Source organism: Sapajus apella, unplaced genomic scaffold, assembly GCF_009761245.1.
Source record: "Sapajus apella isolate SASKATOON/1434 unplaced genomic scaffold, GSC_monkey_1.0 scaffold147, whole genome shotgun sequence".
In the NCBI taxonomy this organism is placed as follows: Eukaryota; Metazoa; Chordata; class Mammalia; order Primates; family Cebidae; genus Sapajus; species Sapajus apella.
This window is the reverse complement of record NW_022437087.1, coordinates 423,607-438,062: the sequence shown is the minus strand read 5'-3', so window position 1 is coordinate 438,062 and position 14,456 is coordinate 423,607. Positions and strand designations below refer to the sequence as shown.

At 44.0% G+C, this 14,456-nt stretch overlaps 1 protein-coding gene across 2 annotated transcripts in view; it reads right to left on the bottom strand.

Annotated features, from left to right (window-relative positions):
• Positions 1-13,338, bottom strand: part of SEC11A (SEC11 homolog A, signal peptidase complex subunit) — a 46,563-nt gene extending 33,225 nt beyond the window's left edge. For both annotated transcript variants that reach the window (XM_032264792.1, XM_032264791.1), the window contains exon 1: positions 12,914-13,338. In XM_032264792.1, coding sequence (XP_032120683.1) covers positions 12,914-12,964 — 51 coding nt within the window. In that variant the 5' untranslated portion in view covers positions 12,965-13,338. The remainder of the gene's footprint in view (positions 1-12,913) is intronic.
• Between the last annotated feature and the right edge of the window lie 1,118 nt (positions 13,339-14,456).

Sequence of the window (14,456 nt, the reverse complement as noted above, 5' to 3'; positions counted from 1 at the left end):
CTCCCAAGTAGCTGGGATTATAGGCATGATAGATACTTACACTGGATACTTAGCGAGATCATGACACTGCACTCCAGCCTGGGCAATAAAGCGAGGCTCTGTCTCAAGAAAAAATAATATGTAAATGATCTAAATACTATCTTACAAGGTAAATATTGTCCACTTGGATAGATAAAACAGTGTTCAACTACATGCTGCCTACAAAAAAATATACTTTAAAGACACAAATATTGTGAAAGAAAAAAGAGAAAAACATATTATGCTTACATTAATCAAAAGCAGACTGAAGAAAAAAAAAGAAAGCAAACTGGACACAAAGTAGATTTTACCACAAATAATGGTACAGGGACAATTACGGTCATTTAATAATGATAGGAAGGTAAGTTCATAATGAGGATGCAAAAATCCTAAACATTTATGCAACCAATAACCTAGCTAATTTTTTTTTTTTTTTTTTTTTTTTTTGAGATGGAGTCTTACTTTGTCACCCAGGCTGGAGTGCAGTGGTGGCGCGATCTCAGCTCACTGCAACCTCCGCCTCCTGGGTTCAAGCGATTCTCCTGCTTTTGCCTCCTGCGCAGCTGGGACTAAAGCGTATATCACCACGCCCAGCTAATTTTTTGTATTTTTAGTAGAGATGGGGTTTCACCATGTTGGCCAGGATGGTCTCGATCTCTTGACTTCATGATGTGCCCACCTCCACCTCCCAAAGTGCTGGGATTACAGGAGTGAGCTACCATTGCTGGCCTTAAGGAAAATAATTTTAACAATTCTACACACCAACTCTTCCAGAAAACTGCATAAAACTTAATACTCCCCAACTTACTCTATTTATCTAGTAACCCAATTTTAAGCCAGTTTTTTTTTATTTTTTTTTTTTTTGAGACGGAGTTTCGCTCTTATTACCCAGGCTGGAGTGCAATGGCGCGATCTCGGCTCACCGCAACCTCCGCCTCCTGGGTTCAGGCAATTCTCCTGCCTCAGCCTCCTGAGTAGCTGGGACTACAGGCACGCGCCACCGTGCCCAGCTAATTTTTTGTATTTTTAGTAGAGACGGGGTTTCACCATGTTGACCAGGATGGTCTTGATCTCTTGACCTTGTGATCCACCCGCCTCGGCCTCCCAAAGTGCTGGGATTACAGGCTTGAGCCACCGCGCCCGGCCTAAGCCAGTTTTAAGTAAGGTTCCACAACAGGTCCAACACCTCTGAAAGCTGTAATAGTAGCTGGGATTACATTAGCACGCACTTGACTCCGAAGATTTCATGGTAACTGGTGTGTCTGTAATGGACAGGGATGCTATATGGAGCCTTTGGCAATCCAGTTTAAGTAAATGACAGCCAAGACCTTTGGAATTGGGGACAAAGCTATGCTGTTCTTTGGAGAATTGTTCTCCTCTTGTGTAACAACTTGTAGTTTGCTACTGAGTTCTTGTAGAGACTAAAACTTGACCATGGGCCAAGTTGCCCCATGAGCTGAACTACTCAGCATGCACTAGATGCCTGGACAATGTCAGATCCACCAAGCCATAAAGTAGGGCATGTGCAGCAGTAAGTACTCCATCATCAAGTGTAAGTGGTACACAGAAGACTGGGCTCGAGCATGTTCTGAAGACACAAGTAAATATGAGCAAGTGACTCAGAGACCCATGGCTCGTAACGATGCTACCCTGCAGCCTCTCTCATCCTGCATTTACTGCCTCACGCGGAGCTCTCCGTGACAGCTAAGGACAACTTTAGGCCTGATTTGTGATGGTTCAACATAAATCATCTAGCACCAACTGAAAGCAGACAGCTGTGGTATTACCACGAAGGATTGTGAGGAGAAATCTTCCCAATGGGCAGCATCAAGCAATACAGTGGTTGTTCATTTTGCCTGGATGGAGAGATGACTACAGATGGAGACTTATATTGATTCAAAAATGACTAGCAGTTTGGCTGGATGGACAGCGACTTGGAAGGGACATCACTGGAAAGTTGAGATCAGAAGTCTGAGGAAAAGATATGTGGATGGAGTGCTCCAAATATGTATATAGAATGTGAAAATAATTGTGTGCCATACAAAAATGCTCATCGAAGAATTACCTCTGCAGAAGATCTTAATAACCAGGGTGAACAAAAATGACTTCTTCTGTGGATGTCAGTCAACCCATTTCCCCAGCCACCTGTCTTACCCAATGGACTCATGACCAAAGTGGCTACAGCAGTCAAGATAAAGGTTAGCAACATGGACTTCCACTCACTAAGACCTATTAGGTTCTAGCCAACATTGAGCACCTAGCCTGCCAACAGCAAAAAACCAACACTGTCGCCACTCGATGGCAGGCTGATCATACTGAATCGTTTCAATCATGAAAGGAGCAGACTCTGGATATAGATTGGTCTTCCATGTCCTTAGTATTTCTGTCAAAAACCCCCATCCATGATCTTACAGAATGCCTTACTCCTCATGGTGGTATCCCATACAACATTGCTTCTGAGTGGGGGACTTACTTTATGGCAACTAAAACACAGCAGTGGGCAACTGAAACACAGCAGCATGGAATTCACTAGTCTTACTATGTCCCTCACACCTTGAAGTAGTTGGCCTGAAATAACAGAACAGTGGGCCAGTTTTCAATTTATCATCTCTCAACTCCAAATCCACCTTCCTTCCTTGTGTTAAGCTGAATCCTACAAATATGAGTCCTCTGCCAGCTGGCTTAATGTTAGGTTTAACTAATAAAGGGTATTGAAAGGCCACTGCACAGCAACAGAGGGCTTCTCCTCCTGGTTCCAACATGATTTTATTCCACCTGGTACCCAGTGGATCTGTGTGTTGAAAGCCTGGTAGTGCTTACCTCAGTGACCATCAAGGTTGACGACAGCCCACACTCACTCTCTGCCAAATTTCTCAACCTTCCAGTAATTCACAACTATAAACCAGCTCCAAGAGAATACTCTGGCAAATGGTATTGCCATGACAGGTTACATGACCCTGTGGCAGCCACACCCTTGCCAAAAGGTCTGAATCTCAGGCTTGGGAAGGGTTTTGGGTAAGGTGCTTTCTTAGTTCTTTCTTTGTTCTCTCTCCCTCATCCTGGAGGATGGCAGCTATTTTCTGTTATATGCTACTTCTGGAGTCTTTTTCTTTCTTTCTTTTTAAGAGAAAGGGTCTCATTCTGTTGCCCAGGCTGGAGTATAGTAGCATGATCATAGCTCACTGCAGTCTCAAACTTCTGGGCTCAAGTGATTCTCCCACCTCAGCCTCCTCAGTAGCTAGACTACAGGTGAGCACCACTACATCTGGCTAATATTTTAATTTCTTGTAGAGACAGGGTCTCACTATATTGCCCAGGCTGGCCTTGAACTCCTGGCCTCAAATGATCTCTTGCCTGGGCTTCCCAAGTTGCTGGGATTATAGGCATGAGCCTGAGCCTGGCCAAGAGTCCTCTTTTACCCCTTTTAGTAGTTAAGCATCTTTTAGTAGTAAACAGTTACTTACATTAGATTTTCCTGTTCAATTACTGCTATGGTTATTGTCTTCTGGGTGACAGAAATGGCCTCTTCAGAATGCAGTTATGGCACCAGCTAGGTGCCAACAGTGTGGGGCTGGGGTAATGTCCAACATCCTCCAGTATGTTGTATATGATCTGAATTGACAACCAACATATGATGCTGTTTTTTCTTTTCTTTTCTTCCTTTCTTTTTTTTGAGACAGAATCTCTCTCTGCTGCCCAGGCTGGAGTGCAATGGCATGATCTTGGCTCACTGCGATCTCCATTTCCTGGGTTCAAGCGATTCTTCTGCCTCAGCCTCCTGAGTAGCTGGGATTATAGGCGCCCACCACCACACCCGGCCAATTTTTGTATTTTTAGTTGAAACGGGGTTTTTCCATGTTGGTCAGGCTGGTCTCGAACTCCTGACCTCATGATCTGCCCGCCTTGGCCTCCCAAAGTGCTGGGACTACAGGCTTGAGTCACCGTGCCTGGCCGATGCTGTTTTTTCTATACCTAGGACTCATTAGTCAAGGAATTAAAGGATAGGAATGGGTGTGACTCCTCTCATTATTACCCCTAATGATCTGCTAGTGAAATTTCTGCTTCCAGACTGGGGCAGTGGCTCATATCTGTAATCCCAGATTGGAGTACAGTCGTGTGACCTTGGCTCACTACAACATCTACTCGGGTTCAAGCGATTTTCCTGCCTCAGTCTCCCAAGTAGCTGGGATTATAGGTGCACACCACCATGCCTGGCTAATTTTTGTATTTTTAGTAGAGACGGGGTTTCACCATGTTGACCAGGCTGGTCTTGAACTCTTGACCTCAAGTGATCCACCCGCCTTGGCCTCCCAAAGTGCTGGGATTACAGGTGTGAGCCACCGCGCCTGAATCAATTTAAAGGTTTTAATTCACAAAGGTTTTAATCCACCCATCAGGGGACAGAATGGTTCCATTAAACTGAATGTTAAGACTGCAACTTGGGGCCAGGTGCGGTGGCTCACTCCTGTAATCCCAGCACTTTGGGAGGCCGAGGCATGTGGATCACGAGGTCAGGAGTTCGAGACCAGCCTGGCCAAGATGGTGAAACACCATCTCTACTAAAAACACACAAAAAAGTTAACCAGGCGCAGTGGCACATGCCTGTAATCCCAGCTGTTCAGGAGGCTGAGGCAGAAGAATCACTTGAACACAGGAGGCGGAGGTTGCAGTGAGCCGAGATCGTGCCATTGTACTCCAGCCTGAGCAAGAGAGTGAGACTCCATCTCAAAAAAACATAATAATAATAATAATTAAAAAAAAAAAAAAAAGACTGCTACTTGGTCACTTTGGGCTCCTCATGCCGGAAAACCAAAATGCAGTGGGGTTATAACTGGCTAGCATGATTGACCCTGACCATCAGAAAGAAACAGGGTTGCTACCACACCACAGGAAGCAAGTGTAACTGGATATAGAGGGTCTCTGAGGCCTCTCTTAAAGTCAGTGAAAACTCCAACAGCCCAATTCAGGTAGAATTTTTTTTTTTTTTTTTTTTGAGACAGAGTATTGCTGTCTCCCAGGCTGGAGTACAGTGGCGGGATCCCAGCTCACTGCAGCCTCTGCCTCCCAGGTTCCAGCGATTCTCCTGCCTCAGCCTCCTGGGTAGCTGGGATTACAGGTGCACACCACCATGCCTGGCTAATTTTTGTATTTTTAGTAGACACGGGTTTCACCACATTGGCCAGGCTGGTTTTGAACTCCTGACTTCAGGTGATCCACCCGCCTTGGCCTCCCAAAGTGCTGGGATTACAGGTGTGAGCCACTGCGCCTGGCCCAGGTAGGACTTCTTAGGACAACCCTTCAGTAAATAAGGGTAGGTCACCCCATCAGGCAAGAAACTATGACCAATTTAGGTTCTTGCTGAGAGAAGAGAAAGAAAACAGCTATGATCATGTGACCAATTATAGAAACAAAGGATAGCTATATCAGAAATGTAACTTTTGTTTTATCTTTACTGGAAAGCTAATATGATTACAACAGGTGTGTATAGACGCCACATGGACAAAGGGTAGACTCATAATGTTGTATTTTGTCGACTTGGCTAATGAGAACTAGGTTTCCTCAAACTCCTTCCCTGAATGGTTCTGGAGTTGGCCAAAAATAAATCTGCCCAAGATTTGGAAGGTAAAGTGCAGCAGCTGCAATTATGCAGAAGGGCACTGTAGTTAGAGGTGGTGAGACAGACACTGAGGGGCTGGCAGAATCCAGCTCTTCTGGCTGACTCAGAGACTAGATAGACAGGCAACAGCCTCCCGCGGATCTCTCCATCTGCTCTTCTTTGCAGTCTCACTCCAGCAGCTAGACATGGAATCCTGTCCCAGACTCCGTGGCAAGCTTAGTTCTGTCTACCCAAACCAGTGCTTCAGAAGAGCTGCTTAGTGACATTCCTCCGGGTCTCTAACTCCCACTTTTAGATGCTTACTTACCCAACTTCTCCCCCAATTATGTGAGGTTTTTGCTGTTTTTTGAGATGGAGTCTCATTCTGTCACCAGGCTGGAGTGCAGTGGCATGATCTCAGCTTGCTGCAACCTCCACCTCCCAGGTTCAAGCAATTCTCCTGCCTCAGCCTCCTGAGTAGCTAGGACTACAGGTGCATACCACCACACCCAGCTAATTTTTGTCTTTTAAGCAGAGATAGGGTTTCACTATGTTGGCCAGGATGGTCTTGAACTCTTGACCTCGTGATCCACTCATCTCAGCCTCCCAAAGTGCTGGGATTACAGGCGTGAGCCACGCACCTGGCCGAGGTTTTATTACTATAACAAATCCATTATTCAATAATATTCACAGTAGTTCTTCTTCCCAGACTAAACCCTGACTGATAAACCACGTTTTTTGGACAAAATTTTCTGTCCCTGTAAACACCTTAACTGTTTGGATTATACATCTCACTTTCTTCCTTGAGCAGAAAAGATAACCCTTTTGAAGAAGAGTTAAAAACACAGTTTCTGCTTAAGGGGAGCTCATATTTACTGCTATAGGTTTGTGCCATCTGGTTGTGGAAATGAATAATCATCCTTGTCTTTATGTCATTTATGAAGATAATGTTATGAAAAAATAACAGATGTAAAATATCAAGGAATGGTAGCAGGAAAATATCTTTAATTGTTACCATGGTGCTGTATTCTAGATTTACTTAGTTATGCAGAATAAAGAATAATTTCTAGTTCTTCAATAGAATATACCAGCCGGACATAGTGGCTCACACACCTGTAATCCCAACACTTTGGGAGACCAAGGAGGGTGAATCACTTGAGGTCAGGATTTCAAGACCAGCCTGGCCAACATGGTGAAACCCTCTTTACTAAAAAATGCAAAAAAAAATTAGCCAGGTGTGGTGGTACACACCTGTAATCCCAGTTATTCAGGAGACTGAGGCAAAATAATTGCTTGAACCCAGGAGGCAGAGGTTGCAGTGAGATGGCACCACTGCACTCCAGCCTAGGTAGCAGAGCACGACTCCATCTCAAAAAAAAAAAAAAAAAAGAATATACCTGTTGATGTGAACTGTAGTTTACAATAAAATTTTACTTGTGATTTTCTTGTGTATATAATGGAGACTGATATCAATATTTCTACATTGAAACTTGGCAATTCATTAATAAATCTTACACCCTGTCAGTAATATTTTCCTGATTCTAAATAAGACCAGATTACTTGTCCATAATCAAGAAAAGTAGTGGCTTTATCCTCTCTTTTGGATACATCTCCTATTTGCTTCACATTTATTCATATTAGGTCCATGTCTAAGAAGAACCTCCTAGGTTTCTGTATGTTTCACTAGAGGGACAATTCGTTAAAAAAAAAAAAAATCAAAGATATCTAGGCAACAGGATGAAACCTCGTCTCTCCAAAAAACACAAAAATTAACCAGGCATGAGATGAGTCTCACTATGTTACCCAGGCTAGGTGTGCACCTGTAGTCTCAGCTAGTCAGGAGGCTGAGGCGGGAGGATGGCTTGAGCCCAGGGAGTTGAGGCTGTAGTGAGCTGTAATCACATCACTGCACTCCAGCCTGGGTAACAGAGTGAGAGCTTGTCTCAGAAAAAAAGAAAAAGAAAAAGCTATCTAGAAATCATTAAGATACTACTGCAATAACAGTTAAGAGTTGGGGGATCCCAAGAGATAGGAAGATATGAAAAGAACAAAGGATCCTATTAAGTCTCAAGGACTTTACATTTAGGCAGGAAGGCATACAGATAATTAAAACCCAGAGAAATGCAAAATTCATTGAAGCAATGTAAGTGGCCTGGGGGGAGCTAGGCACACATTTATGAGAGTCTGCTTAGTCCCTTCGGGGCTCAGCCAGGGCCAATAAAATAGCCACATCCCAGCCAATAAAAAAATCTTAGCAAGCAGAGAAGTGATTCCAAAAATTACATGTGACATACATGTAACATAATAATTTGGCATAACGTACTTATTTTATTAGTGAGTAAACATCTTTTTCTTTTTCTTTTTTTTTTTTTTTAAGAGATGGGGCCTCACTAGGTTGCCCAGGCTAGACTTGAACTCGTTAGGCTCAAGCAATCATCCTGCCTCAGCCTCCCTGAGCAGCTGGTACTACAGATGCTCCACCACACCTAGCTATCATTTTTAACCCCAGAATGATTTCTAATTAAAAATAGAATGTTTAAGGGAAAGTGTGCATAGTGTTAAGAGTCTTATGTTAAGAACTGTTCACATTTGTTTTTGGTTTTTGTTTTCTTTTGTTTTTTGAGACAGAGTCTCGCTCTGCTGCCCAGGTTGGAGTGCAGTGCTGTGATCTTGGCTCACTGCAACCACTCTCTCCTGGGTTCAAGCAATTCTTCTGCCTCAGGCTCCCTAGTAGCTGGGATTACAGGTGCACACCACCACACTTGGCAATTTTTTGTATTTTAAGTAGAGACGGGGTTTTGCCATGTTGACCCACGGTGGTCTCAAACTCCTGACTTTGTGATCCACCCACCTCGGCTTCCTAAAGTGCTACAGGCATGAGCCACTGCGCCCGGCCAAAACTAAGCATACTCTTATCATACAATCCAGTAATCATACTTCTTGGTATTTATACCCAGAAAAGTTGAAATCTTATGTCTACACAAAACCTGAACATGAATATTTATGGCGGCCTTATTTATAATTGTTAAAACTTGGAAGCAGCTAAGATGTCCTTCAATAGGTGAATGGATAAAATGTAATACATCTATAAAAAGGAATATTATTCAGAACTTTAAAAAATGAGTTATCAAGCCATGAAAAGGCATGGAGGAAATTTCAGTGCATAATGCTAAGCAAAGAAGCCAATGTCATGTATATAACATTTTGGAAAAGGCAAAACTATGGAGACAGTTAAGAGATCCATGGTTGCAGGGGATGAAGCGGGGAAGGGATGAAAAAGCAAAGCACAGAGGATTTTTAGGGCAGTGAAAATACTCTGTATAATACTATAATGGTAGATACATGGCATTATATAGTCACCCAAATTCCTAGAATGTACAACACCAAGAGTGAATCCTAATGGAAACTATGGACTTTACTAATTATGATGTGTCAATGGAGATTCATCAACTAACAAATGTACCAATCTGGTAGGGGATGTTGATAATGGGGAAGGCTGTGCATGTGTAGGGGCAGAGTATTTGGGAAATCTCTGTACCTTCCCTTCAATTTTGCTATGAACCTAAAACTGCACACACATAAAATAAGTCTTAAAAAAAGTAAATAGAGAAAAAAATTGATTAAAACTTCTGTTTTATTTTGAGACTGAGTCTCATTCTTGCCCTGGCTTAATCTCGGCTCACTGCACCCTCCACCTCCCAGGTTCAAGCAATTCTCCTACCTCAGCCTCCTGAGTAGCCGGGATTACAGGCACCCACCACCATGCCTAGCTAATTTTTATTTTTAATAGAGACAGGGTTTTGCCGTGTTGGCCCGGCTGGTCTCGACCTCCTGACCTCAAGTGAATGTCTACCCTGGCCTCCCAGTGTTGGAATTACAGGTATGAGCCACCGTGCCCAGCATAAAAATTGATTAGAACTTCCAAGAATACATACTCTATGATTCCATTTATATAAAATGCAAACCCCTCTATACTGATAAAAAGCACATTACAGGTGGGTCAGAAGGGATCTTGCAGGTGATATGTATGTTCTATATCTTGATTGTGATTGGTATACATAAGTGTTAAAAACTTATTAAACAGTACACTTTAAATAGATGGAGTTCATTTACTAAAGTATTCGTCTGTGGATCTGATAAGAAAAAAAGCAAAACTCAAACAAAATAATCAGACAACATATATGTAATATGTAATTAGGTATAAGCAGAAAAGTCATGCAAAGGATAGCAACTTTTAGAGGAATAAAACAAAATTCTAGTTTCCCTTTTTCATTTGTTCTCAGTAACTACAGGCTTTGTCAATTCTCTTCCCCAAATATTACGTACAGATAAAGACCTCATTTTATAACTCTCCCTCACCCCATCGTATCCAATCCCTCCTATCCATTCCTAACAACCTCTGGGAGGCCAGAGGGGATAATTTTACCATTTAAACTCCCACTAATCCTGAATGTCCTGGATGCAATGAATTCTGAACCACAATAACTCTATATTAGAGAAACACAGGGCAGAGTAGCCTACTCATTCTATCTTCATGTTTCTGTTTTCTCTTCCTGTCCATTTTGTTAGAGGATTTATTACACTGTTGTGCAGTAATTGACATTTTTCTTTGTTTCTCTTTTAGACTGATAAACTCTTTGTGGGCAGGAAGAGTACCTTGTAACTCTCTCCAGCTTTAGTGCGTATCCCACAGGTTTTGCAGTGCTAAGTGAATTCCTCCCCTTTTGATTACAGGAATGCTAACTAACCCACAAAGATGATGCTGTTAAGGTCTTTCAAGATCCAGCTTCAATGCTAGTTTCTCCTTGAAGCTGTTTGTAATGCCATGACTGGAATCTCTCACAATTTTCCCACCAATGCTAAAACAGGTCATATTCTCTTTTATTCAAGTGTTCAGGCTTTGGAGTAGGACCTGAGATCAAATCCAAGTCCTGCCATTTACCTTCTATCTTAAACAAATCACTAAAGCTCTCTAACAACGATATCAACCACAGAACAACCAATACTTACCATGTGCCAGATACTGTTCTGAGTGTTTTATATGAATTAACTCACTTAACCTTCATAGCGACCCTACGTTTGTACAACACAGTGAATGCAATTAATGTCACCTAAGTATACACTTTAAAATGGTTAAAATGGCATATTTTATGTTGTATATCTTTTAATCACAATGAAGGTAAACATAGGCACAGAGAGGTAAGTAATCTGCTCAAAGTCACACAGCCAGTAAGCAGCAGAACTACTTCAAACCTCAGAAGTCTAGCTTAGAGTCCATACTCTTAACTTCTATACTGTATTGCTTCTCACAAAGTCTTATTTTCTTTGTATATAAGAACAGCATTACCTACCTTACAGGTATATAAAGTGCTTCACACATGGCAAGAGCTCAAAAAGGTTATTTATTGGCCGGGCGCGGTGGCTCACGCCTGTAATCCCAGCACTTTGGGAGGCCGAGGCGGGTGGATCACAAGGTCAAGAGATCGAGACCATCCTGGTCAACACGGTGAAACCCCGTCTCTACTAAAACTACAAAAAATCAGCTGGGCATGGTGGTGCGTGCCTGTAATCCCAGCTACTCAGGAGGCTGAGGCAGGAGAATTGCCTGAACCCAGGAGGTGGAGATTGCGGTGAGCCGAGATCGCGCCATTGCACTCCAGCCTGGGTAACAAGAGCGAAACTCCATCTCAAAATAAATAAATAAATAAATAAATAAATAAAGGTTATTTATTGTTTTGCCTTAGTCCTTTTCTACACATTTAGACTCCCTGAAGGCCAAGTCTTTCTTAACTAACTTTGCATTTCTCTCACTGTACCTAGCATAGAGTACAACAAATAGCAGACTCAAAATAAATACTTTCTCCAGAGGAATGTCTGTGGCATCTAGAAACCCAAATATGGAAGAAAAAAAAAAAAAGACAACACTATACAAGTAAAAATTTGAAGTGTTATTACAGATATAAAGTAACATTTGTGCAATTTTTATAGAATGCTCCATTCTGACTGATGGAATTGACACTGAGCTAGCTAAGGTCTGAAGGGTAAGTAAGGGGAGACAGTACATCTATTTCCCTAGGTGGCAGTTATAAGTACTACAAAATGCAAGTCCAAGGAAAAAAATCCTCAATCGTGACATCAGGATAATCATAACAGTAAAATACTGTTTAAAACAAACAAACAAACAAACAAACAAAAAGGCCAGACGCAGTGGCTCACGCCTGTAAACCCAGTGCTTTGGGAGGCCGAGGCGGGTGATCACCTGAGATCGGGAGTTCGAGACCAGCCTGGCCAACATGGAGAAACCCCGTCTCTACCAAAAACACAAAATTAGCTGGGCATGGTGGTGCATGCCTGTAATCCCAGCTACTCAGGAGGCTGAGGCAGGAGAGCCGCTTGAACCTGGGAGGTGTAGGTTACGGTGAGCCAAGATTGCGCCCTTGCACTCCAGCCTGGGCAACAAGAGCGAAACTCTGTCTCAAAAAAAAAAAAAAAGTTCAACGCAGCAAAACTCGGCTCTACAGACACACTTGATGCAGAAGACAAAACAGAGCAACCTTTGTAAAGGCTAAATAATTACAACAGTATTCTCAATGCTATTTGGCATACGATCTAGAAGACCAAGGTAGAGTAAACAGTAAAGACAAAATGAGGAGACCTACATTTCCAGATCCCCGTGGCACTGATATTGGACTGTAAAACCACAGATCTCAGGGCTGCCACCTTAGTGCCAAGCGGACGCAAGGACACGTAGTGTAACTGTTCCAACTTGGACGGAGCTCAGGGTGGTCCAGGTCAAAGTCGGTGCAGTCCACCACAGCTCAGCTCTACGAAAGGGTTGCAAGGAGCTGAAAGCAGCAAAACGGCTTTTGTGGGGCCTACAATAGCCTTCCCGAGCGCCCCAGAAACCGCTAAACCTCGTCTCTCCCGAATCCACCTGGAGTCGCTCCGACTGGAGAAACCAAGAGTCTGCCGCCTTAAAATGTCTAAAACAATAAGCAACTCCAACTTCCACTTTCAAAGCGCTTACGGTTTCCAGTTGCTCCTTTGCCTCAGTGGGAGGAATGGAACATGAAGACACCGCTTCCCGCCCCGCCCCAGGTAGGCCCTGAATCAGTTAGGGGTTAAAAATAATGAGGCGGGCAAGGCAGCCTCTGGCCACAGACTCCAAAGAAAGGGAACGACCCGAGCATCAGACCAGAACAGACCCTCACACCGGGGCCCTGGGGTCAGCCGGGCCCCGCAGCAGCAGCCTCGAAGGGACAAGAAGAGCCAGGAGAAAAAGAGAGCGGCAAAGCTCACCTGCCGCTTGTTCATCCGCCGCACATCGTCCAGAAAGTCTAGAGACAGCATGGCGGGGACGGCGAGCAGGACACCGGCAAGGAAGAGGGCGCGATGACCAGCAGGCGGAACGACTGGCGCTCGGGTCGGGCTCACACTATACAGTACCCCGCAGTGCCTGCACTTCCGCTTCCGGGGCGGGAGCCGGCAGGGTCTGGCACGGTCCCGCCCCTTCGCTGCGGAGAGCGGACAAAGAAACTCACTACAGTGCTAGTCCAGTCTCAGGGCTTGGCCTCGCCGGGGGAGGGTTCTCCCGCTCTGGCTCTAGCAAGAGAGCCAAGAACCGACTGGATGCCACTTCTTGGGATCTGCCCCGCAGCCCCTCACCGAGGCGGCGACCCAGGTTCAGGTGGGGAGGCAGCCCTGCCACCATCGGAAGGCGGGACCCTGTGCACGCCAGGCCAATCGCGAGCAACTTCTCCGGTGTGGGCGGGTATGGGTGTGGCAATGGACGGGTCCTGTGTCCGTGAGTTCTCAGGTCGAGCAAGTCTTCCGCGCTACGGAAAGCTGACGAGGTGCTCCTTCTTTTTTCTCTTCTTTTCCTTTCCTTTCCTTTTCTTTTTTTTTTTTTCTTTTCCTTTCCATTTTTTCTTTTCTTTTCCTTTCTTGGTCTCACTGTGTCGCCTAGGCTGGAGTGCAGTGGCGCAAACTCGGCTCACTGCAACATCCGCCTCCCGGGTTCAGGCGATTCTCCTGACTCAGGCTCCCAATTAGCTGGGATTACAGGTGCGCGTCACCATGCCTGGTTAATTTTTGTATTTTTAGTAGAGATAGGGGTTTCAATGTGTTGGCCAGGCTGGTCTCGAACTCCTGAGCTCAGATGATCCGCCCGCCTTGGCCTCCCAAAGTGCTGGGATTACAGGCGTGAGCCACCGAGCCTGGCGGACGAGGTCCTTTCAGTAACTGCTTTTTGCGTAAGGTTGAACTAAATGAGAGACCTTCAAAGCACTGCCTGAACCTGCCAGGAATTTACATCCTCTTGATTGGAGAGAAAACAGCCCGAGACAATTAGAAAACACCCAAACGGTGCAACAATGTGATGAGACCACCAGTGGTGTGGGTAGTTAAGAAGTGACTTCCTTTACGATCTTGACTTTGCTGACAGGATTTGACATGGTCTCCTTGAATTCTACCTCCTGGTTTTCTTAACTGCGACACCTTGATGTGACTATCTTTTCGCTACCTTTTGCTTTGACTGGCCAAAGCTCCTAATACTCACTTCAGTCAACAAAGACTAAAACTGGATTACTTGGTATTATTTCTCTCCTCTCTCTCTTTTTTTCAATATAATAATTCTCTCCCATTAGGGAAAGATGAATGAAGGATATACTGGAACTCTTTGCACTACCCTCGAAATTCTTTAAATGGAAAGTCATTCCAGAATAAAAACTTGAATTTATTGGAGGATGGCTGTTTAAAAAAAAAAAAAAAAAGACAGATAATAAGTTTGGGGGAGGATGTGAAGAAATTGGAACCATCATACACTGCTGGTGGGAATGTAAAA